Source organism: Rhinatrema bivittatum, chromosome 1 (assembly GCF_901001135.1).
Source record: "Rhinatrema bivittatum chromosome 1, aRhiBiv1.1, whole genome shotgun sequence".
In the NCBI taxonomy this organism is placed as follows: domain Eukaryota; kingdom Metazoa; phylum Chordata; class Amphibia; order Gymnophiona; family Rhinatrematidae; genus Rhinatrema; species Rhinatrema bivittatum.
Window position 1 is genome coordinate 488,510,142 of NC_042615.1, and position 24,912 is coordinate 488,535,053.

At 45.3% G+C, this 24,912-nt stretch overlaps 1 protein-coding gene across 1 annotated transcript; it reads right to left on the minus strand.

Annotated features, from left to right (window-relative positions):
* Positions 1 to 2: 2 nt before the first annotated feature.
* On the minus strand, positions 3 to 15,548 carry PLP2 (proteolipid protein 2). The gene is made up of 5 exons (XM_029608048.1): positions 15,289 to 15,548; positions 5,988 to 6,143; positions 5,740 to 5,835; positions 5,119 to 5,209; positions 3 to 1,127 (listed from the first exon to the last, which is right to left on the minus strand). Exons 1-5 carry the CDS (start codon positions 15,385 to 15,387, stop codon positions 1,108 to 1,110), a joined length of 462 nt encoding a protein of 153 aa, XP_029463908.1. The 5' UTR covers positions 15,388 to 15,548; the 3' UTR covers positions 3 to 1,107.
* Between the last annotated feature and the right edge of the window lie 9,364 nt (positions 15,549 to 24,912).

The window sequence follows — 24,912 nt, forward strand, 5'->3', positions numbered from 1 at the left end:
CACGCATATGAGCTTTTTATTAAAGAAGCAAAGGATTCCAAATACAAACCAGGATCTGAGCCCTTGGATTTAGGGCTATAATAAACTGGTTACAGCACCGCCTTTGGCACAGTGTCACTGTTTCCCCTCCCCCGTGCGAAAACAAAACAGATTCAAGTCTGCACAGGTGACGGAGACAAACACAGTAACAAAATTTGAGAAAGCACAGGATAAGCACAATGGATTCTTAGTTGCAAAAAGAAAAAAAAGTGAAGAGAAAGACAGAGTTCAACAGGAGTCTATAGCATCAGACTAGTAATGAAATTAAACAGGAGCTGGACCTTCCAGTCCTCATCTGCTATCATATTCTGTTTCGATTAAGAGTGGCTCTCGCCTGGAGTAGACGACAGTGTCTCCACATTTGACCTCAGGGCCTTTAAAGTGTGATAAGTGAAGACAGACTGCATACGGGGGCAGTGTGATCCAACTGAGCAGCTGTCCAGGACCCTCTTCTATGCATCACACAGACAGATGTTCGCACACAAAAAAAACACATGCCTTCTTTGTCTCAAGCATCCTCTTTCAGCCGCCTCGTGCTGGAGGAAAATCCTAGTTCTCTCTTAAAGCCATTCAAGTGCATCTTCCTCACGCTCTACCCTGCAATACATTTCTTTCATAAGCCTCCTTGCTGTGGAGTCTAGGTCTCTCTCGCACACACATACCTCAACCCTTGCCAAGAGGCCTACCACCCACCCACACACACACACACACACACTTTGAGCTTCCTTGCTCTGGAGTTCAGGTCCTGTGTCTCTCATACTGTTCCTTGCCCTGGAGGACGACACTGAGTTATTAGGCTGTGAATGGGAGAGATTCCTGTGTTGAGTTGGCGGTTTTCGCAGTTGAGTTAAGATGAATGGGGCGCAGCGTGGAAGGTGTGGTGAGGGGGGGGGGGGGCGGCAGCAGAGCAGGAAGACAGCATTGTACAGCAGCAGACAGCAATCGTTCAGTGCTATGCGCTGGATCTCCCAATATATACAGAGTTTTTAGCAGGAGGAGTTCATGCCTCCTCTTCCCATCCTCTCCTGCCTTCCAGCGAGTGCCATTTCTTCTCAAGTCACTCCTCTCTTACACGCCGTCCGTAGGCTCTGAAAGGAAACACAGTGGCATGGGAGCAGGATAGGTGGAATTTTATTGTCCCTTCAGCTTGTCCAGCCCTGGCATCTCTCCCATCCCCTAACCCCTCCCCCCCAGTGGTTTGTTTTTTTTGCACCGTTCTTTCATTTCTGGCATCTACATTAGTCATATAAGTGCTTATAGTGAAGGCAAGCAGCACAGGAGTGGCTCCACTTGCTGGGAGAGAAGAGAGAGCATGCAAAAAGCAAGCTTTGTGCTAGCCATCTGCAGCTGGGAGTTTTAAGTCCCTCCCTCCCTCTCATGGCTGGTTCCTGTTCTTAAATAGACTTGTTGACTGTAGCCCCACCCACTTCCCCTGTATCTTCTTTCCTGTTCCCAGTATTTACCCAAACAGATCAGCCATAATTTTCCTCCTTCTCCCAACATTTTATAGCTCCACTACCTCTCCCAGAGAGGTACTTACCACCCCCTAGTCTTATTTCTCACTAGAAACCGTTGTAAGCATCATGGCCACTGTCCAATCTGTCTTTGGCCCTGTTTAATGCTCTCATCCAGCCTTCAGTTCTTTCCTTAAGAGCACGTTATGCTTGCCCAGTCATCGTAGCTCTGCTTTTCTTCATTATCTTTTCTTCCTCCTTTCAGCTGGAGACATCCATCCCAATCCTGTCCCTCCCAGGTAGAGGCCCATCTGAATTCTTCACCTTATCACCCTTTCATCCTTATTCCTATACCCCTCCTTCTTGCCTATTCTCTTCCTTGTTCCATGTTTCCAGAAGAACACCCACTGTATAGCCAGTAAGTTTGCCTTTATCCATGACCTCTGTCTTGCTTAGACAGAGACCTAGCTTTCTCCTGAAGACTCTTCTTCTGATGCTGCTCTCTCTCATGGAAGTTTTCATTTTTCCCCACATACGTTGCTCATTAGGGTGTAGTGGTGGTATCCTACAAGTTGCATCCCTTTCTTCCATCTCAAGTAACTTTTTTTTTTTCATTTCAGGCCCATGCCATTTGTCTTTTCATCTCATTTTTCACTCAGGTCTATCATCCCCCTTGATAAATCCCATCCTCCTTCCTTACAGAGTGATTCCTGGCTTTCCTTCTTTCTAGAACCATCTTTCCCTTCCCTTATGCTTCGGGAATTTAACCTCCATGGTGATCATACCCCTGACTTTTGCCTAAAGGTTCATCACCTTAACCTCCTCATTCAGGCTCAAACTATATTCTACTGCTCCCATGCACCAGCATGGCCACTGCCTCAATCTAGACCTTTCTTCCAACTGAACTATCTAAGGCTTCTCCATTCTTCGCTTTTCTGACCATCGTCTGATAACCTCTGCAGCCTCGCCCAATCACTACCAACACCTTTAGGAAAATACAAGTAATTGCCCCCTGCATACTGTCTGCAGTATTATGCACTGACTTTCTGGGGCACCTCATTGCTGCTTTATTCCTGAATATTAGTTTTTAGACAAAGAAAGCAGAGGACCCTGACTATGTGCTGGAATGCAATGAACCGACACCCCAGACCCATTAGCTGATTTGATTATGTATTAGACCAATGTACCGCACTTATCTAAAAAAACACTGACTATGCTCTGATTGGTCAGTATGAAGGGTTTATAATGCAATGCACACTGCTGGAAGAGCTGAGTAACTGGGTGTTAATACGATTGTGAGGACCTGTGTTACTCCCCGGGACAAATTATTTCCTCATGCTTTGTTCCGGTCCCTGCCCCTTTGTCTTTCTCTAAAGTATGGTTTCAGGTTACACTCTGCAGTCTTTTCTCTCAAATCAACAATACTCTCCAGTACTCTCTCTCCTCTACAAAATTGTAGTCTGTTGATGAGGCAGTTTCTTCGTATAACACCACACTTCCCCTCTGCTTTGGATGCAGTTGCTCTACCTCTCCTCTGTCCTGCAAGAGGGGCCAAATCCCAGCCTTGACTCATCTCCACCGTTTGCTTATGTTCCTGCAACCAGTCTGTGGAGTGTCTCTGGCTGAAGTCTGGTTCTCCTACTATCTTCATACATTTCAAATCCATGCTCGCCTCCTTCTGTTCTGCTATTATACTTGGCAGGTACCCTTGTCCATCTGCCAAAACCCTTACCTCCAGCTCCTACTGTCTCCTTACCACACTTACATCCATCTTCAAACTTCTTCCACTTCCCATTCCCTTTCGCTCTCTGCCCAGACTACGGCTGACTTCTTCCGTGAAGTTTGCCAAGAATAAATCGTGAATTCTCTACTCGACCTCCCTTTCCTTTGGCCCCTGCTACACTTTCTTCCTTTTCTGAAATCGCAAAGGAGGAAACAGCTCATTGTCTCTTCTCCTCCAAACTCACTACTTGTTCCTCTGACCCCATTCCCACCCAGCTCCTCAAGTCTATCTTCCCTGCAGTCATCCCTTCCATTTGTCTCATCCTCAATTGATCACTTGGCACAGTGATTGTGCCTTCTTCCTTCAAATATGTTGTGATCACACTACTCTTTAAAAAAAAAAAACAAAACACAAAACCCCATCCTTCCCTGGACCCTACCTGCCCTGATAATGCATCCTATCTCCCTTTTGCATGCAAACTGCTTGAACATGCTGTTTCATTTCTGTTGTCTTGACTTCCTTTCAGCTCAAGCCATTCTCTACTTCAATCTGGTTTTCACCCTCCACATTTCACAGAGACTGCTCTTGCCAAAGTCACCAGTGATCTCTTCATGGTCGAGGCCTTTACTTGATTTTCATCCTTCTTGACCTATCCACTGTTTTTTTGACACCACAGATTACCATTTACTCCTTGACGTGCTGTACTCAATGGAGTTCAAGACTCGGCTCTATCCTGGTTCTTCTTACCTTTCCCATCGTACTTTTACTGAATTCTTTGGTGGTTTTTCTTTCATTGCTATTCTGCTCTCGCTAGGTGAGCCTCCTGGTTCTATCCTGGCCTCTCTTTTCTCTATTCTTCTTCTTCCCTTGGAACTCTGATCTATCATGGCTTTCAATGCCTTTATGCTGACAACTCCCAGATCTACCTCTATGTCAGAAATTTCAGAGAATCCTGTCCCAAATTGCAACCTGCTTGTCTGACATTGCCACCTTAAATTTTAAAAATTCCATCTTGGCCATGTTGTCTTACCCCAAAAACTTACTTCTCCTGTTTTCTCTCTCTCTGTGGATAGAACTCTCAACCTCCCAATTTGCCCATAACTTTGGGTTCATCTTTGATGCATCACCCTCCTTTTCCAGGCAGATCCAAAACACTGCTAGTGTCACTTCTTCTTCTATAACATCACTAAAATGTGTCCCTTCCTTTCTCAACATGCTACCAAAATGCTTATCCACTCTCTTATCATTTCCCATTTAGATTACTGCAACTTGTTCTTCGTGGGTCGCTGGCTGAACCACTGTTTTCTACTGCAGTCTATTCAAAATTAAGCTACACAGCTTATCTTCCTTCAACATCGTTATGACCATGTAACCCCTCTCTTAAGTCACTAAATTGGCTCCCCATCCATAAACAGTTCGAGTTTCTCTGACTTGCTTACCAATGCTTTCACTCTGCAGCTCCCTATTATCTATCTTCACTTTGCTCCCCCACCCTTCCTCGTGAACTCAGTTCACTGGGCAGGTCACTCTTCTCTAAGCCCTTCTCCTCCAATGCCAAATTTTCATCTCCACAATTTTCACCTTGCTGTGCCATATGCCTGGAATAGATTCCCTGCATCAATGCATTATGCTCTCTCTGGCCACATTCAAATCCAGTCTAAAAGCTCACCTTTTTTAGGCTGTTTTTAACATCTAACCACTTCTCTACAATAAATACATGTCCCATTGACTCCTTGTCATGTATATTTGTCTAGTCTAGACTGCAAGCTCTATGGAGCAGGGATTGTCTTGTGTGTATCTGTACAGGGTTGCATATATGTCTAGTAGAGCTTTATAAATGATCAATAGTAATGTCTGTATGACCACCACAGACTTCATCCAGTCATTTTGAAGTTTACTTACCGGTAGCAGCCTGGGTGTGTGTCCCCTTGATAGCTGGAATGATGGTGTAGGCATCGTAACCAAAAAGGATTGCTGCCAGTAACCCGAAGACCTAAACAAGGAACAAGTCAGTGCACTTTGTGACTGAGGGGACTCCTCACATGTCTTGTCCAACGCACAGAGCCACAAACACACTCATCCCAACTGTGAGGGGACCCTTTACATGTCCTGTCCCATGCATAGCACTAAACACCCACCCACATATGACCAGCAAGCTCTTCGACTAAGGAGACTCCTTATACATCCTGTCCAACAAGCAGTGCGGGAGATGCAAGCAAACACACACACACCCCAGCTATGAGGGAACCCTTTACATGTCCTGGGCCCATGCATGGTCCTAGACACACAAAACCAGAGAGAAAGAGAGCACTTTTTAGGTGTCCCTACTCCACGCACACACCCTTTGCTAACTAAAGGCTTGTTCCTATTTTTTTGTCTATGCGGACAATGCTTTGTGCAGGGGACCCTAAGTGTAAATTCAGACTGGGAATGTTTGATACCAGGATCAGACCCACTACTTTCCTTTAGCTAAATGCTCTAAACCCAGCGCCCCTCCCCCCCCCCCCCCCAATTAATACTCACTCCTCCAGCAATAGCAGCTCCATCACGTATCCTGATCAGGACAATCAGTGAGGTGATGAGGAAGAGTAGAGATCCAACCGCTGCTCTAATGAAGTCCTATGTCAGAGGGAGGAGAGAGAGTATTCACATTCCTGAGCAATGCAATTGTGCACATGCTTATCACATTCAAATGAAGCATCACTGTACCATTTCCCAGTCCGTCCGTCCCCCCCCCCCTCCCCCCCATGTACAGCTCACCGAGTACTTACAGTCCAGTGCCAATGAATGAAATTTAGGTCCTTGTTCAACTGACGCATGAAGATGACGAAGATGACAATGGCAAAGACCATTTCACAGATAGCCACAGAGAGGTATCCAGGATCACGGGAAGCGCAATAGCAGATCAGAACTATTAGGCAGAGACCCTAGGAAGAGGAGTGGGCAAGGTGTTAGTGGGTTTTATCACTGCCTTTACGTTTTGCCCATCCATACCCGCACCTCTCCAGAGAGAGCGGAGCTGCAGCCCCCACATTCTGGTTCCACAAACAGAGCCACAGGGTGGGCGCTGCCAGCTGGGCTGTGTTAAAAAGTGGTCAAGGTAAGTCAGATGGCTCTGTGTAAGTCTGCCGCTTCCTCCACAAGCGGGAAGGTCCCCGGGTGCAGAGAAAGCACATCTGGCAGAGAGCTATAAATACCAGGTGTGGGCAGCGGCTGACAAAGCAGCACTTTGTTGGCGGTGTTTGTAAGGAGCAGGCCGGAGCTGCAGCTCTGTTATCATAGCAACTGCAATACACACAGGAGGAATTCAGCCAGCTCTTAAAGGGGCAGGCGATGGGATAAAACAGCCTCCCCCCCCCCCCAAATCTTCCCTGGAGACGCCACAGCCAGCCAGTCAGGTTTTTAGGATATGCATGTAGTACATTTGCAAATACTGAGCCTCCAATGTATGCAGATTTATCTCCTGCTGAATAACTGAACGTATTCTGAAAACCCAACTGACTGTGAGATCCCTTGGACAGGTTAGGGAAGCCCTGTCGTAAAGGATTCAAGGGTTTTGAATTCTGATTCTTAAGGGCTGCAAGGAGGCCTGGTTTTCAGGGGAAACCATACTACCGGTATTTTAAAAAATTAAAAAAAAAAAAAAAAAGTCTGCCTCAGTGCGCAAATACATCTGATGAATCTTTATTGTGGACAGCCTGATAAACTTTGTGGCCCTGGAGGATCACAGTGAAGCCAACATTGCCAGGTAGGGTAGCCAGTTTTTAAAAAGGGATGGCGCAAGGGAGCACGTTCTAAGAAGCAAGTCTGTCTATTATGAGAGCGAGCTATTAGAAGAGTTGTGCCAAGTCTGTGGCCTTCCAGCCCCTTATTCCTGACGCTCCATGACGACTGAGCTGGGAAGCAGTGGAGAGGGCCCTCCAGAATTTCCAAGTGACCTAGTTCAAGGAAGGAGACTTTTAGTCAGTCCTGTCTTTCCAACCTACCATACTGCTGCTCCTTGGGCAAGTCACTTTACCCTCAAGTGCCTCAGGAAGAAACACAGGGCTCGATTCATCAAGGTATTTTCCCCATAGACACAGAATGGAAGAAAAGCCTTAGTGAATCGGGCAGTTAGATTGCGAGCCCTCTGGGGATAGGGAAATTAATTAATGCAATCCACTTTGAAATGCTGAAAAGTGGAATTTAAAAATGAAATAAAAATAAATAGTGCACTGCTGTATTTCTATTCCCCGAGTCTACCATTTGAAATCAGCACTGCTGGTCCCATAAGGCATCGGCTTGGGGATGGTTAGAAATCCAGGACGGACCTAAAATCTCCCTCCTTGACCTGAGTCGCTTGGCAACTTTAGGCTTCTTCTTTAATAGTTTCCCATATTATTTTTTTTGTTTGTTTTTGCCAGATGCAGCACCCCAGCCCATAAGTGGTGTAGCCTTCCTCTTGCTACACCTCCCTGCCAGAGACAAACTTTATTTATGAGATGTCCCTGAAAATTCAGCTCCCAGTACTCTGCTCCCAAGGCAGCAGTGGAGTCTCTCTCCTGCCTGAAACCTCACAAAAGGGATCCCCGCAGAGAGGGCAGGCCTGCACAATCAGGCAGATTCAGTAAAATGCACGGGAGAGCCGGCGCTCCGAGGCGAGCACCCGCTCTCCCAACGCGTGCCCAGGCCACTCTCCTGGGCGTGCGATTCAGTATGGAAATGAGGGCCCGCACTAATAAGGAGGTGCTAGGGACACTAGCGCGTCCCTAGCACCTCCTTATTGGCAGAAGCGTTGGCTGTCAGAGAGTCTGACAGCTGACGCTTAATTTTACCGGCGTCTGTTGTCGAACCCGCTGACAGCCACGGGTTCGTAAAACGGATGCCGGCAAAATTAAGCGTCCGTTTTCCAATCCACAGGCAGATTTTTTTTTTTTTTAGGGCCTTCGACTTAATATAGCTATGATAAGTCAGAGGGTGTAGAGAAAAGCATTTTTTTCTGCTTTTCTGTACACTTACCCGGTGCTGGCCAAAATTAACGCCAGCCTTTGGGCAAGCGTTAATTTCTGAGAGTAAAATGTGCAGCTTGGCTGCACATTTTACTTTCTGTATCGAGCGGGACTAACAATAGGCTCATCAACATGCATTTGCATGTTGCGGGCGCTATTAGTTTCAGGGGGGGGGGTTGGATGCGCGTTTTCCACGCGCTATTACTCCTTACTGTATAAGGGGTAATAATAGCGCGTCGAAAATGCGCATCTAAACAGGGGCTAGCAGTGCTGAATCTGCCTGAATGTGAGGAGGAGTGCGACAGCTCATGGCCGAGTGCAAGGAACTGAGCAAGTACAAGAGTTACAACAAAATAAAATATCCCTGCATTAAGTCTCTCTCATCTTGTGTCACTCTGCCTCTCAGATTCAAGCAGCATTGTTGCCCATGTTAATCTATTTGAATAGTGAAATTTAAACAAAAAAAAAAAAACTTACCTATTAGTTTCCTTTCATCCTGCCAGACCAATTCAGATAAGTGGGTTATGTCCTTCTGTCAGCAAATGGAGAGAGAAGAAAAGCCCAAAGTGGGCTTCACTCCCCCTATAAAGGTTCATGCTGCTTTCAGTATCCCACATCAAAGCTAAGTCAACTAAAGGCAACTGTTTTGTTTTGGTGTCCAAGTCACCACTGCAACCAAAACTTGCTACAGCTAAAACAAAAAAAAAAAATGAAACCCCTTCACTCCATGGTTATTAACCCAGGAACAAGAATCCCTACATAAAGCTCAAAATTAGGTAGCGGTCAGACTGAAAGCCCTCAATTGCCATGGCTTCTGGATTGGTCTTGCAGGACCAAAGGAAAGGAAATTAACAGGTAAGTACATTTCACCTTCCTTATCATCCATGCCAGACAAATGGAACGCACCAAAGCTCCACCCAAACTGGATGGAGGAAAGCCACAGTAGCAATCAGGACTCCTGCATACAAGGCGTAGCCTCTCCCAGCCTGCACACATACATGGACGTGCTTAGAACAGGGATGCAATGGAGGAGAGGGTACTGCGCTATTATCTTTTGGAAATACAGATTCATCGAGCGGGGTGGCACGGGTCCTCTGAGACATGCAGACTCTTACTGAAGAGGTTCAACATGCTCTTCAATTACTCCTGAAATTGATGCCTTAGAAACCACTGTGCTTTAACAGGACACATTAATGCAGTATTTCCCCAACCCTCTCCTCGAGGCACATCTAACTGATCTGGTTTTCAGGATACTTGTAATGAATATGCATGAGAGATTTACATACATCAGGTCTCCAATGTATGCAAATCTGTCTCATGCATATTTATTGTGGCAATCCTGAAAACCTGACTGGCTAGGTGTGCCTCCAGGAGACAGTTTGGAAACACTGCATTAATAGACCAAAAAAGACATATCCGAGAAGAAACCGGTCACCTGCAAATACTTTTAACTGCAATTTACAATGGATTTTAAGTGGCTGTCCCTGTCCTGGCCTACGTCCACACGTCTACACCATCTGCTGGACACAGAGAAACACTGAACTGAAGGCAGCACCAGACCTTTATAAGGGGGATGAAATCAGCTTTGAGTTTGTCTTCTCTTGTCACTATCTGCTGGCAAGAGGGCATAACCCACTTGTCTGGACTGGTCTGGCATGGACAATAAAGAAAGTAGAAATAAAGATTAAGAAAACAAGGTGCAGGTGAGATCTGTTTACTGAGCTAGTTTGAATGTTATCCTCCCTTCCTTAGGTTGGGGTGTCAATGCGAACAATCTAGGGATGGGATAATCACCTGAATATACAGTTTTGAGGAAATCACAGCTTGCATTACAATAATGGTTTGGTGGTGTTTTCAAAGTTAAGGATTTGTAAAGTAAAAGGATGGGGAAAGGAGTGATGTGTTCCCAGAGAAAGCTGAGGGAGATGAACAGCAGGATGCACAGCTATAGAGGGACTGATGTGCTAGAAGGGTTTTCCCATTTTGTGTTTACTGGGGAAAAAAAAAAAAAGTTCATACATATGGCCTTATATGTCTGGTCATGGCTTAGGACTCCTTCATACAAAAAAAAAAAAAAAAGCAAAAACCATTTCCAAGAAAAGTGCATCTTCGCTTATGACACTACAGTAGAAAGCAAGGAAAACCACAGATCAGGTGCCACTTGTAGCAACATGTGACCCAGAGCTAGAAAAACCCTAAGATCCACAGCCATTATCACTGGAGGACACGTCATCGACAGATATATTGCCTGCATCTCTTGTTCTAGCTTTCCGAGTGCCAGCTAATCTGAAGCAAAAACGAGTAAGAAGCACCCTTCAGACAAAAGGTGAGAAAGAAGAAGAAAAAGAAAAAAAAAAAGAGAGAGAGGCACCCTGCAAGATACTGTTGTGCTACAGACTCTGCCAGCTCAAATCACAGGGCCCTGCAGTTACCCACATGAGAAACAGATGCAAAAAAAGGATTCAGTTAGTTCAAAATTGAAACTTATGAGCATTAGCACTAGTCGGCCAGGCTTCAACAGAAACCACATGAGAAAAGACAGGCAGCATGAGGGGATCATATTCTTGCTCCTCTATTAAATGCAGTGTGCATAAACTGTGCAATGCAGAAAATGTGAAGAGGGAAGCTACGGCTGGGAAAAGGAGTCAGAAACTGAAGACAAGAATAAACCTGAACAGACTCAAGATAACACACCACAGAGAAGTGCAAGGTGACACTCCCATGGTGGAGGGGGCGGGGGAGGGCATTCTTATTTATTTATAAGTATAGACCACCTGTCCAGGTTGCTCAAAGCAGGGACACAACAAGACAGATAACAATTTAATTAGTTTTCAATAACAAAATGAGTCAGTATTTAATATATTTGGGTTACCAGTTTTCGAGTTTAGCCTAGGCATTTGTTGACCCATTTTGTCATTAGCAGTTATCTGTGTGGATTTCTTATCAATTCTTTTGATTTAAAAAAAAAAAAAAAAAAAAAAGTCAGTACCTCAGATATAAAAGGAGTACAAACTAAGATCCACCTCCCCCCCATTACTACCAGGAATCATAACAACCAGCTGGTAGGCCTGAGAAAAGCAAGCAACACATCAATAAAAATTAAATCCCACATATAGTTAGAAGTTTAAAATAATCAGCTTGGCCTGGGAGAATAGCCAAGCCTTCAGTAGCCTTCCAAAAGGGAAGCCAGCTCTAGAGAGGGGAGAACCCCGGGGAAGGCCCTCTCACCAGTCAGTTCCATCACTTAAAGCAAGTCCTGGTGTGCAGCGCAGAGGCACCCAGGGGGGACCACAACTAGACAGTCGGTCTATAAAGTCAGAAGACGCTAGGTCATGCATGGCTTTAAAAGCCAGGGGCTGAATTTAAACTGAGCCCATTGTAAAGTAAGTAACCACTGGACTTCTTTCAGCTTTGGGGCAATGGGACCATGAAACCCAAGCCAGGATCACTGCATCCATGACCTCTTGACCTGGGTACTACAAAACTGCTCAAGGGATATTGGTTAATAGGGATGTTGGTTTTCCCTCACTCGTTACCAGACATATCCCTGTGGCTATGGTTTCTGCTTTGGCTCCCTCAGCTTTTTTAACCCTCTGCAAACACAAATAAACCCAACCTCTCCACGTCTTTTTTCTTTCCAGCTTTGTAAGCAAGCACCACCATTGTAATTTACTAGTATATTTCAGAAACAACATTAGTAGCCAAGTCTGCACTGACCTGGAAGCCTCGTCACAAATGTATTAAATTAGTCCAATAAAAAATGGTCTCACCTGCAACTTGCTTGTTGCCCTTTAGTTCCACATCTCTCAAGAGGTGAAAAGCGCTGCTTGACATGACAGTTTGCTGCTTTAACATGCTGTCTGTCTATCTCGGTGTGACACATTTGGATCAGAGAACACTACTGGTGTGAGAACACGCTGCTGTCTTGTCTCTCAGAGGCCCTGGAATTCCTTCCCTGCTCAGTAAATCTCTGGCTAGGTCTTCTCACCCGCTATAAAAATCTCAGCCTGTGCTTGTTAAGTTTAGACGCGGGGAGTGGCTGGGGGCTGCCCATGCAGCTGTGCTTGTCCAGGCTAGCAGCCGCAGCAGCTGGAGGGAGGGATTAGGCAGGGGGGAGGCTGGGTACAGAGGACAAGCAAGCACGGCTGTCTACAATTGCACACCTGAGAAAGAAGGGCCCATGGGTGGGAAACACAGTCCCCCATCCACCATAGATTCAGTCAGAGTCCTTTATTTGGCATCAATAAATATAATGATTAAAATAAGAGGAACAAATTAAATAAATGTCAAGGAAGGTTACAGAAAGCACAGTATTGGGCACATATCTTGGGCTCTGATGCTAGTGCGCATTGTCCCTGGCCTGGTGGCAGGGTACCACATATTTTGCTGCTGTTGAACAGCAGGCTTCTCCTGCTAACCAGCAGGCCCATGCAGAAAGGTGCGTTCAGCTAAACTCACAGTTTAACCCTCATTCAAACACACGTGTTAATAAAAAAAAATCATTGATTAAAAAAAAAAAAAAAAAAGACAAACACGCATATTGCTGACGCAGCAAGGAGTTTTACACTCACAAAATGTGCATTCAAAACTGCGAGTTCTGCCTTGTGCCCTGGCATGGAAATCCCATGCAAACGAGGGCATTAAGCAGCACTCCCCAATGCAGAGAGATGCAGAGGCCCTAACCCGGATTTTCTTAGCGCTAGAAACTAAGCTCCAGGATCAAAGATGGAGTTAAGTTTCCAGGGCTGCTGTGCAGGCACATAAAACAACAACAACAAAAAAAGTATGTTCTGCCACCACTTAGCCAGATTAGTACTAATTGATCTGCCTAAGTGGTGATTTGCTGCTGCCAGATAACTGAATATCTATATACATTTTACATTATAACATGATAACAATTGTAACATGGTAACAATTATAACAAATATACATGGAAAAAATAAAATTATAGCATATATATTATTAGCTTACTGCATCCAAAGTTTTAAAAATTGTAATCCGTGATTTAAAACTGTGCTGAAAACCAGCACATTGCTTCTTAATGCACGGATTATTCCATCAGCCTGTAAAGTAGAACTCAGGGTGAAAGAACAAGATGTGGGTGATAACTTTGTACTGGACAATACATCTGTGATTAACTTCTAAGCATTATTCCCTCTTCACCCTGCATCTTCTCCTATGCCCCTCTCCCAAACTCCAGCCAAGCTCATCTAGGCCCTCCTCCTCCTCCATCAGCAACTCCTAAATGCACTTTTCACTTATTGCAGCAATGCGCCTAGTATAGTCTTCCTGCATAGGTGTACCATGCCTTCTCTCTGGCTATATTCAAAGCCATGCCTAAAAACTCGCTTTTTTGAGGTTGCTTTCAAATTGTAATATCCTGGCTCTCCTTGACCATAGCTTTGTTGATTGTAACCATGTTGTCTATAATAAAAAGAGGCTTCATGAATTGTAACTTGTGTATGTTAACTAGTTTATAAACTCTATGAAGCAGGGTCTGGTGTCTTATGTAGCACTATACAAATGAAAAACAAAGTAGTAATGTGTGTATGTGGTGGGATGAGGGTGACAGTCTTCCCCCCCCCCAGATTTAATCCTTTTAGACGTTAGTCACTTCTGCCAAAATACTTATCCCACACCGCCTGTATGTTTGTGTAAGGCTGCAGTTTGTATAGCCCCCTTCCCCTGGTTATATGTGCAGCCCTGTGTGTAATTCTACTTCTGCATCTCCCTTCCCCAGATGCGAGTAAAACCTAGAGAAAACAGAAGATAAAATCAGTGCAGGAATGCATGTGCTCCTGCAGAGCTGGAGGCGGGGAGCTCAAGTACTGGAGTAACAGGGAGTGCTGTGCTGACAGAGCTATCGGGGAGGGGGCAGCCTCCGAACTGCAGGGCAGGATTGAGGTGCACTAGAAAGTTGGGGCAGAAGTTTTCCCATTTGCATCGCATTCAGCCCTGGGCAGGAGCTGGGACGGTCTCGGTAAAGGAAAAGCTGTTACTAAACGGGAGTCGTAAAGACACCAAGTTTTTCTCTCAGCAACCACAGAGACGGGCACATTTCTAATGGGAAGCAGGAAACCAGGGCAACGGAGGGAGGAGAGGAAAATGACAGAGAGAGAGAGAGAAAAAAAGGAGGGGTGCAAGTATAAGCGCTTCCTAGGGAGAGAGGTGAGCAGCCAGCCAGCCCCACTCCCCGTAGGAAAAAAAGTTACTGATTGCACTCCGTAACATGGCAAAGTTTACATATTCTTAATTTCCTGAGACTATACAAAAACAAAAGCTTCTAACAAGTTGGTCTTCTATTCCTTGCCCAAAATACCAGCCCTTGCCCCCTCCCCCTTCCAGGCGGTGCCTAGAAGTGGCACAGCACCACGTGGCAGTCTGCACATTCTGATGCAATATGAGGGGCTGTCAACTTTGAAAAGTAGAACAAGAAGCTTCACACATAACTAATAGAGCCTACTTTCAGGGCCATTCTCGCAAACGTGGATAAAACAAAAAGAAGGTTCACTTGGAACCCCCCAAATCAGCTTTGGCTAGGAGACTAAGCACAATCTTTATTTGTGGGGGGCACTTACGGATATAGTGATCTCCTAAACCGTCTTCCCGTCCAAGGGTAGTCTAAATAAACGATCAGCGTCAACACACACCTTGCCCTCTCTTCTGCAACGTGCCCCACTCTGTCCCACTAAGCATCCTCGCTCTGCAAGGCCAATCCCTCGCACCTCCCCTCCAACCCCGCCCTCCATCCTTCCCGCGTATCTTCACCCCTCCTCTCCTGAAGCAAAGGTCGCTCCCAGGTCCGAGCAGGGGCAGCAGCAGCAGCTTGTGCCCGAGGCCTCAGCAGCTTGTGCCCGAGGCCTCAGCCTGCGCGCCAGCTGCGCTCCCGGGCCCCGCGGTGGCCCCGCCCCCTCCTGGGCTCCGTTCCGGAGAGGGCGGGGCCCGAGCCGTTGCTGGCGGCGATCGCCAGGCAGCCCTGCACGCTTTCATCTCTAGCCAGGGCAGGGCGCTCCCGAGTTTTAAGGCAGCTCAGCTTTACAGATGAGGGCGAAGAGAGAGAGAGATAAAATAAGTGGTCTCTTACTATTTCCGCTGCCAGAATAGTCCCTTTCTTGGTCTTCACGTAACTGTTAAAACTCTGCATGCAGCCAGGAGACTGGGTTCTCTGCGCCGAGTCGGACATGCTGGCACCAGGGGTAAGGTGGCACAAGGCTCTGAACAGGGGGAGCCGCGGCGGAGACTGACTCGTCCTGCTGTCAGCGTGACAAGAAGGGCTGTGCCGTGCTACAGGCTGGGGCGGGTCCCACACCCTCCCTGCTTCTGCCGCTGGCCCTTTAAGGAGCTGAGGGTGGGGCCTCTTTAAAAAGGAAAAAAAAAAAAAACCCAACCTACGGTAGCAGCCATCGGGCTTCTGAAAAACAGTTTTGATACGGGAAGATGAGTAAGGAGGCTCGGGCACATCGTGGAATCGGTATCGCCTCCAGAAGTGGAGTCCTTCCTACTTCTGTGCGAGGGTGGTAGAGAATGAGAGAGGGCCAAGGGGACTCCTTGTTACTTCGCTGGACTCTTACGCCTTTGGTACATAAACTCAGTAGTGGGAAGTGAATTACCCAACTCTCTCTCTCTCACACACCCATGCATTCCCCATATTGAGGAATGTGCTGGATTGTATCCAAATAGGCTGATCATGCATGCAATGGGACAAAACTAAAATAAGGAGATATAATTAAGTAGATTTCACGAACAGGAAAAAAAAAAAAAAAAAAAGCAGACTACATTTCCATACATGCAATGGGGCAAAAGCAGGACTGGATCAGTCTCTTAATGCAAACCTGTGTGAAGAAGAATTCGTTGCCAGAGGATGTGGTTAAGAAAGTTAGCTTAGCTGGATTTAAAATAGGTTTGGACAAGTTTCTGGAGAAGTCATAAAATATTAGTCAAGTTAATTTGGGGAATAGCCTCTGCTTATTATTGGCACTAGTAGCATGGGATCTGTTTAATACTTGGGTACTTGCATATTGTAGTTCTGGGGTAATTCTGCGCAAAAAAATAGCAGAGGAGACCCCAGCATGCCGTGAACTGAGTGCGTCCTGTGTGTGCCGCAGGACGCGCTCCATTTGCAGCGAAGATGAAGGCCCGGGCACACCGTTCACGGTGAAAAGGTAAAGCCCCTGTGTGCCGCAAACAGAACGTGCTCCGCTCGGGGCAAAGATGGAAGGCCCCCATGTGCCACGAACGGTGTGCCCAGGCCTTCATCTTTGCCTCGAACGGAGCACATCCCATGGCACACGTGGGATGTGCTCCGTTCACAGCATGCCGTGAGAGAATGTGGGGGAGGGGGAGAGAGCAGGAGGGTGTGAGAGAGAGCATGGTTGGTATGGGGGTGGGGGGATGCTTGTGTGGGTTTCAGAGAGGGAGCCTATATGAGGGGAGGGGGGAGGGGGGTGGGAGGGGGAGAGAGACCTTGGGAGGTAAGAGAGTAGGGGGTGCTTGAGTGTGAGTTTCAGAGAGAGGGAGCCTATATGAGGGGAGGGGAGAGAGTAGGAGGGTGTGAGAGCCTGGAAGGTAAGAGGGGGTGGGGGGATGCTTGAGTGTGGGTTTCAGAGAGAGGGAGCCTATATGAGGAGATTGTGAAGGAGTGTGTATGTGTGTGAGAGATTGGGAGCTCGTGTGTGTGAAAAAGGGATTGTGTGTATGTGAGGGTGCTAGTCTGTGTGTATGTATGAGACAGAGCCTGTGTGAGAGAGAGACACAGGTAGCCTGTGTGAGGATGTATGTGTGAGAGAGAGGGAGCTTGTGTGGGTGTGTATGCAAGTGAGAGGGACCCTGTATGAGTGTGTGTGTGTGTGTGTGTGTGTGTGCGAGCGAGAGAGAGAGTGAGAGAGCCTGTATGAGGGTGTGTGCATGTGTATTAGAGAGAGGGAGGGACAAAGGGAGCCTGTGTGAGGGGCAGTACTGAGAATGGGGTCAAACTCTGGGACTGGCAATAGAGTGGAAGGGGTTGAGCCTAGAGGTGGAAGGGAAAGATACTGGCAGGTGGAGGTGTTGGAGCCTGAGAGGGCAAAGTGGCCAGGGGAGTAGGGAGAGCGAGTGGAAGGGACACTCTTACAGTGAATTTCTAGGGAAATTCTGCTCAAAATATTTAAAATTCTGCATCTTTAAGTAATAACTTTTTCCTGTATTAATTTAAAATGTAATTACTTAAAGACTGTCATGTAAATTGTGTTATTTTGACCAATATAAAGTTTGCAGAATTTTAAGTTTTTGTGCACAGAATTCCCCCAGGAATAATATTGGATTGGCCACTGTTGGAAATGGGATGCTGGGCTTGATGGACCCTTGGTCTGACCTAGTATGGCAGTTTCTTTTGTTCTTATGTGCCAATGCTAGGTCTGAGCAGAGCTTCTGGTTTACAGGTTCACTGGGGCCTGAATCTGTCAACAACAAAAAAAAAAGAAGCGTGGCTGTCTAGTAGGGCTTTTAAAAAGAACAGGGGACCTCTCTGCTCTGTGATGGAGAGCGTGACCACTGATGAGGCTGTTTAGAATTAGGGAAGGAAGAGAAGCAGTGCAGGGACACAGAGGAGAGAAGGTAGGGATAAGAGTAATGTGCAAGGAAAATTGAGTATAATCCTGGGCGAAACAGGCAAAATATGTTATATCCGGCCACCAGAGCAGAAATATAATCTGATCATGGACATCAAAGGCCCACTTCAATATTGCACTGTATTAGAAGAATGTGCTGTGTATTTTTCAGTGGAAGAATCAACTGACTGATATTGCATTAACAGAGAAAATTACTTGTTCCCTGCGAGAGAAGATGGATAAATATTAAAAAAAAAAAAATCTGGGAAAAGTTTTTGGGAATATATATGCAGTTCTAGATGTTCTCTCTTGAGTTTTATTACTGGGTGTACTTGGTGAGTAATGTGCCCATTTGTATGTTTTTTACATCTCTTATACTCCTCTCCTTTTTCTGTATACTTTACATGGAAAGACTGCATGATTCTTATATTCTTTAAACGTGACTCATCTGTTAAGTAAAAAGTTTAAAAACAACGAATTTTCCTTTTTGTTTTCTGTAATTTTCTCTTACTGTTCATTTGTAATTTTTTTATTTATGTACTACTTTGGCAGTATATAAAATTGCCATGCCAATAAAACTATCTGAATCTGACACAGGTTTGAAGGAATAAAAGCAAGAGATTCACAGGTAGGGGGAGAGGGAAAGGATAGAGATGAGGAAGAGGCAAGAGATATGTAACATACAGGGAGCAGGAGAAGGATAAAGGTCGTCTGAAAAAGGACAAACGCAGATGGAGGGCAGAAGGAGAGAGGCCACAGAGGCCACAAAACGTGCAAGAAGATGGGCAGTGGCACACCGGGAGTGAAAGCTGAGGCTCTGCTCAGACTAGAAGATGGAGGAAGAGAACCACAATTGGACCTGAGAGAGATAAGATAAGTGGAAGACCGAAGGGAAGGAAGAGATGTTAGTGAGAAGGGGACAAAGAATCTAGCAGAGAGGAGAAAATGGGCATTAGTGTTTTGTGGTATATAAATGAATGTCAGAAATCAGCATATGGGTGCTGTTGCACTTTAGATGTAGTAGTAAATGCTGAGTGAACTATCTCCCCCTCCTGAATGTCAGGGTGATCAAAATTCATGCCATTGTCTGTTTTTCACAATCTGCTATGTAACATATACACATCGGCATGCATTAAAACAGGACTTAGTTTCACTGATCTCCACAACATTTTATTTATTTATTTATTTATTTGTCGTGTTTTATATACTATCATTTGGTTTCGCCATCAAAATGGTTTACAGAATTTGCTAAGTGTGTTAGTTAAAAAACATTTCAACATATTGTCATCAAATCAGTTTACAAATTCGTGATAAGTTGTGGTTAGTTGGTATAACATGTGCTAATACACATAGGATGGGGTTACAGGGTGAGGTAGTTGGGTAGGAAAGTAAATAGGATGAGTAAAACAAGTCGGTTAGTAAAACAGGCTTTCAGGTTGGACATATAGGGGCAGATTTTAAAACCTGCGCGCGGGCGCAGATTTGTTCACGCAACCCGGCGCGAACAAATCTACGCCTGATTTTATAACGTGCGCGCACAGCCGCGCACGTTATAAAATCCAGAGTTGGCGTGCACAAGGGGGTGCACAATTGTGCAACTTGCACGCGCCGCGCAGCCTGCCTCAGAGGGAACTTTCCTTCCGCCCCCCCCCCCCCCCCGCACCTTCCCCCCTCTTACCTTTGTTTAAGAAGTTATGCGCACCAGCCAACGGTTGGGTCGCGATCCCGGGCACAGCGGTAAATGGCTGCTGTGCCTGGAGGCTCACGCCCCGCCCCTTTTTGCAAGCCCCGGGACATACGCGCGTCCCGGGGCTTGTGTGTGCCGCCGAGCCTATACAAAATAGGCTCGGTGCGCGCAGGGTTTTTTTTTAAGGGTTACGGGCGTAACTCTTTTAAAATCCGCCCCATAGTTAATATGCAGTTAAATATGCTTTTTAGGCTAGGTTTTAGAATTTCGAGAGGTCATGGATATGTTGTTGATCATGGATGGATTGTAGTTTCTTGTTGCTGGTATGCATTGGTGTCTGGCAGTGTGGTTGATGGTGTGAGTTTGCGTAGGCTTTGGTGAACAGCCAGGTTTTCAGTTCTTTTTTGAAGGTTTTTATGTTGGGTTGCATTCTTAGTTCGGTTGGGAGTGAGTTCCTTAGTTAGGGGCTGGCCATGGATATAGCTCTTTCACGGGTTGTATTTAGTAGTGTGTTTCTGGCTGGAGGGATTTTGAGGAGGCCTTTATTGTTTGAACGTAGGACTCGTTTTGGAGTATGGTGCTCGATGGTTTTGCTTAGCCAGTTGGATTGTTGTCCTATGATTAATTTATGCATGATTGTTAGTACTTTGTAGTCTATTCGATATTTTATTGGGAGCCAGTGTAGTGATGTGAGAGTTGGCGTAATGTGTTCATGTATCTTTGTTCCGGTTAGGATTCTGGTGGCTGCGTTCTGCAGGATTTGGAGCGGGTGGATAGTTGCGAGTGGTAGGCCCAGTAGTAAGGCATTACAGTAGTCAAGGTTGGTGAAGATGAGTAGCTGCAGGACAGTTCTGAAGTCATCCTGTGAAACGAAAGGTTTAAGGTGTCTAAGGGTAAGTAGTTTGTGGAATCCTTCTTTAATCTTGTTAGTTATGTGGATTTTGAATGATAGGTCTTGGTCTATAGTGATTCCTAGGATCTGAGCATGCATGACAGGGGAGATTGATGATTTTAGGTTTTCAATTTTGAGTGGTTGCTTGAGAGTGGTGTTCTTTCTATCTAGTATGATTATTTCGGTTTTGTCAAGGTTTATTATGAGTTTTAGGTCGGATAAACATTGTTTGATTTCCGTAAGAAAATAGGTTAGTCTTTTGTAGGTTTCTTCTTATGTATTCTGTATAGGGATCGTCAGCGTATAGGAAGTGAATCAGACCAAGTCGTTCTAGTGTGTGACAAATTGGGTGAAGGTAGATGTTGAAGAGTGTTGCTGATAGGGCAGATCCTTGGGGAACTCCAGTGTTGAGGTTGACTTTGTTCGAGAGGGTGGTGTTGAATAGTACTTGGAAGTTTGTGTGTGATAGGTAGGATAAAAACCATTGTAAGGTTATACCTGTGGCTCCTATTTCCGATAGTCTGTCGAGAAGGATGGTATGGTTGACTGTGTGAAAGGCGGCCGATAAGTCTAGAAGGATTAATAAAAAGCTTTGTCCTTTGTCGAATCCTCTGAGTATGGTGGTGTTTAGTGCGAGAAGCAGTGTTTCTGTGCTTAAGTTTTTCCTGAAGCCAAATTGTGAAGGGTGAAGTATGTTGTTAAATTCGAGGTGGTCCGAGAGCTGGGAGTGTACGATTTTTTTCTATGATTTTTGCAATGAAAGGTAGGTTGGATATAGGGCATTAGTTTTGAAGGTTCTCAGGATCTAGGTTGCACTTTATTAGAGGTTTAATGATTGCTGATTTTAGGCATTCTGGGTAGATTCCTTCGGTAATTGAGAGGTTGACAATGTCCGTTATCATTTTGTTCATTGTATTTTCGATCAGTTCAATTGTAGGTATGGGGATGCTGTCAATGGGATGGTTTGCTGGGTTCATGTTATTGATGATTTTTTGAATTTCCAGCGAGGAGGCGGGGTCGAAGTTCGACCAGGTTGTAGTTAGTTTCTATGGTATTTTTAAGGTTTGGGCGTGTGTGATGTGGGGGCTGTTTATTAGTTTTTTGATTTTTTTTTCAGTAAAGAATTCAGCAAATCTGTTACTTTTGATAGGGTTGTTTGGTATTCTTGGTTTATTTGCTGGTTTGGTGAGGTTATGTACAATGGAGAATAGCGTTCTGGGGTTATGTTGGTATTTGTTTATTTTGCTCGAATGGAAATCTTTTTTAGCGTTGTGAATATGTTTTTTGTAGTATGCTAGATAGGTTCGGTATGTGGTGAGTAGTAGGGCTGTTTTATTCTTGCGCCATGATCTCTCTTTTTTTTCTGAGTTCGTGTTTGGCTGTTCTTATGCTGTCATTGTACCATTGATTTTAATGTTTTGGGTTTTTCATTGTCTTTGTGATGGTTGGATTTATTTTGACTGCTATGTCTTTGGTAATGTTGAGCCAAGAGGTTGTGGCTGTTTCTGCGTTTAAGTCTATGTTTGTGAGTTCTTTTTGTAGTTTTAGTTGAAGTGTATTGCTATCAAAAGGAGGTCGGTAAGTAAATGTTCTTATGTTGTTTCCCTCCCTGGTAGATTTTATGTTGCAGGTCAAGGTGGATTGGATAAGGGAACGATCTGACCAGGGAATTTCAGTTATTGTTTGGTGTGTTGCCCATGTGTTAGTATTGATAAATACTAGATCTAGGGTATGTCCTGCTTTGTGAGTTGGGCCACTGATGATTTGCTCCAATCCCATGGTTGAAAGTGCGTTGGTGGCTGTGAGGGGGAGGGTGTCCATGTGTATGTTGAAGTCCTCTAGTATGACGATTGGCTTGTTAAGTTAGTGATCATGAATTCTATCACTGGGGGGCAGTATATTAGACAGATTTGTAGTTTTGAGGAATCAAATAGGGCGATTTCGAAGGGGGAACATTTTTTATGAGATTAGTTTCATTTTTAAGGTTTTTTTGATGATTAACATAATTCCTCCGCCTTTTTTTTTTTTTTGGTCTGGGGATTGAGAAGGTTTTGTACGTCGGGTCTTCTATTTGATGAATTATGATGTTGTCAGGATTTTTTATCCAGGTTTCGGTGATCGCTATGAAGTCTGGTTTTGCATCACTGAGTAAGTCTGAGAATGTGCATTTTTTTTACTATTGATTGTGCATTTAAAAAGTATGAAAGATAGGATTAAGCATTTGGTGTAGGTCTTAAGGTTGTTGTATATAATATTGAGAAGTTTGGACTTACTTTTTTTCTTATGTTTTTGCTGTTCTTCCTGGATTGTGGTTTTTGAGTGAGAGGAGGTGGTCTCCCTTCTGTCTTTCCATCAGTTGGTGGAATCTGGTTTGGCATGTTTGGAGGTATTCAGTTGGTGTGTTGTAGAAGAGCTATAGTGTGGTCGGGATCGCACTAAGGGGCACACAAAGGGGGGAGCCCCTTTGTCATGCTCCTTCGGTGCGTGACGCCGCTGTCTGTCACTGGCTTTGTGCCTCACTGGCGCTCTCACTGATGTCGGGGGGGGGCGTGGCCTATTCGGCTCGCGATGCTCTCGTCCGGCGCTCCAGTCGAGTGTAGGCCTTGGGAGGATGCGGTCACGACGTCCTCAGGGTCTCTCCGGCGTTAGGTGGTCTCCGGTCACTGGCCCTACAAGATGGAGGTGGTTAGTAGCTGCAGCCTTTAAATGGCTCTGTTGCCGGCTTTGTGCCTCACCAATGGCGCTCTCATTGATGTCGGGGGGTGGGCGTGGCCTAGTCGGCTCGTTGAGATGCTCTTGTCTGGCGCTCCGGTCGAGTGTAGGCCTCGGGGGGGATGCGGTCGCGGCGTCCTCAGGGTCCCTCCGGAAAATGTAGATCATGACCCTCCAGACATGATCTACATTTTCCTTGTGAAAAAAACAATTAGAGAAATATCCCCAAAACTAAGAATAAAAACTCAAAAGGTCTTGATTTCATGCCTTCACACCTGCTGTCATAGCAAACCCAAATTAGCTCCAGTTTAAACAATTGCCTTAACAGGGTGCAGAATAAGTTAAATAGAGCCCATCTGTGTCCATTCCAGGGCCACAGCACCACAGTTCTGGGAGCAGTGGTGATGGCATCTCCTTCCTGCCCACTCAACACTATATCCTCCTCTAGGTCCATTTGGGTGGGAAGAAGGCGACGCCACCAGAAGGAGCAGGCTTCAGCCTGGCCAAAAGGAGGCAACAGAGCACTAGATGGCCTAGCAGGATGAAAATAGCTTGTGGAGCATCGGTGGCTGGAAAGAGCAGATGGCAGAGCAATATGGACATTTGCAGCCAGAGGAGTCCTCCTGTCAGCATGGGGCTGAAGGAGAAGGCCGCTGCTGCACCTTGTGCTTACAGAGGGGGGAGTGTATGTGTGCAAGTGAGCATGTGTGAAAGGGCATCTGTGGGCAACTGAGGAATTGTGAGCAGGGCCCAGAATGGATTTCCACCACTTCTTTTCAAACTTAAGAAGCAGAGCAGCAGGGGTGTTCTGCTGGAGCCCCTTCCCTCCAAGCAGCCTGCGAGAAAGAGGAGGGACGGAATAAGCACTGGTAGGCAAAGAACAGTTGGGGGTTGACCACTGGTTGGGACTAGAAATGGAAGATCACTGGATATGGAGGAAGAGCGTGAAGGGTTTTGGGTATATGAGAGAGTGTTTACCTCCGGCCCTAGCCCTGTTCCCTTCCTCCCCCTCCACAGTTCCAGTTCCTTTTTGTCTACAAAGTAACAAAAGTGAGTGAGCAAGAGTGAAAGAGGGTACATGAATGAGAGTGCGATTGAGCGTGTGAGAGAAGGCCTGAGTATGTGTGTGTGAGAGAGAGAGTGCATTAGCGTGCGTGTATGTGCATGAGTGTAACGGAGTGCGTGAGAGGAGAAAGTTTGTGAACAACCATAACCACCTCCCTCCTGCTAATTCATGACAATCTCTGTGACTGGAAATCAAATGTTTCTACTTATGGAGAGTAAGGGGATTATTTTTATCATTAGCTTTAATTATTGCATTTTATTTAATGTCTGCTATTTTGAAATATTTTATTAATGTTTGGAAACTTTTTATTCCTATAGTACCTGAATGTAATCCACTTTGATGTACACTTTGAAGTGCCAAAAAGCGGAATATAAAAATCTAAATAAATAAAACGGGTTTTTAATTATTGGATATTCTATTTGTCAGCTGGTTTGAAATATTATTTTTATGGTGTTACTATTATGATTGTTTTATATTTCTTGATTTTGTTTAATATTTTATGAGGCTCTGGAACAGACGAGAGAGGGAGCCATTTTAGATCTTATTCTTAATGGAGCACAAGATTAGTGAGAGAGGTAACTGTGGTGGGGCTGCTTGGCAATAGTGTTCATAATATGATCAAATTTGAATTAATGACTGGAAGAGGGACAGTAAGTAAATCTACGGCTTTAGCGCTAAACTTTCAAAAGGGAAATTTTGAGAAAATGAGAAAAATAGGAAAAAACTGAAAGGAGCAGCTACAAAGGTTAAAAAGTGTGCAAGAGGCG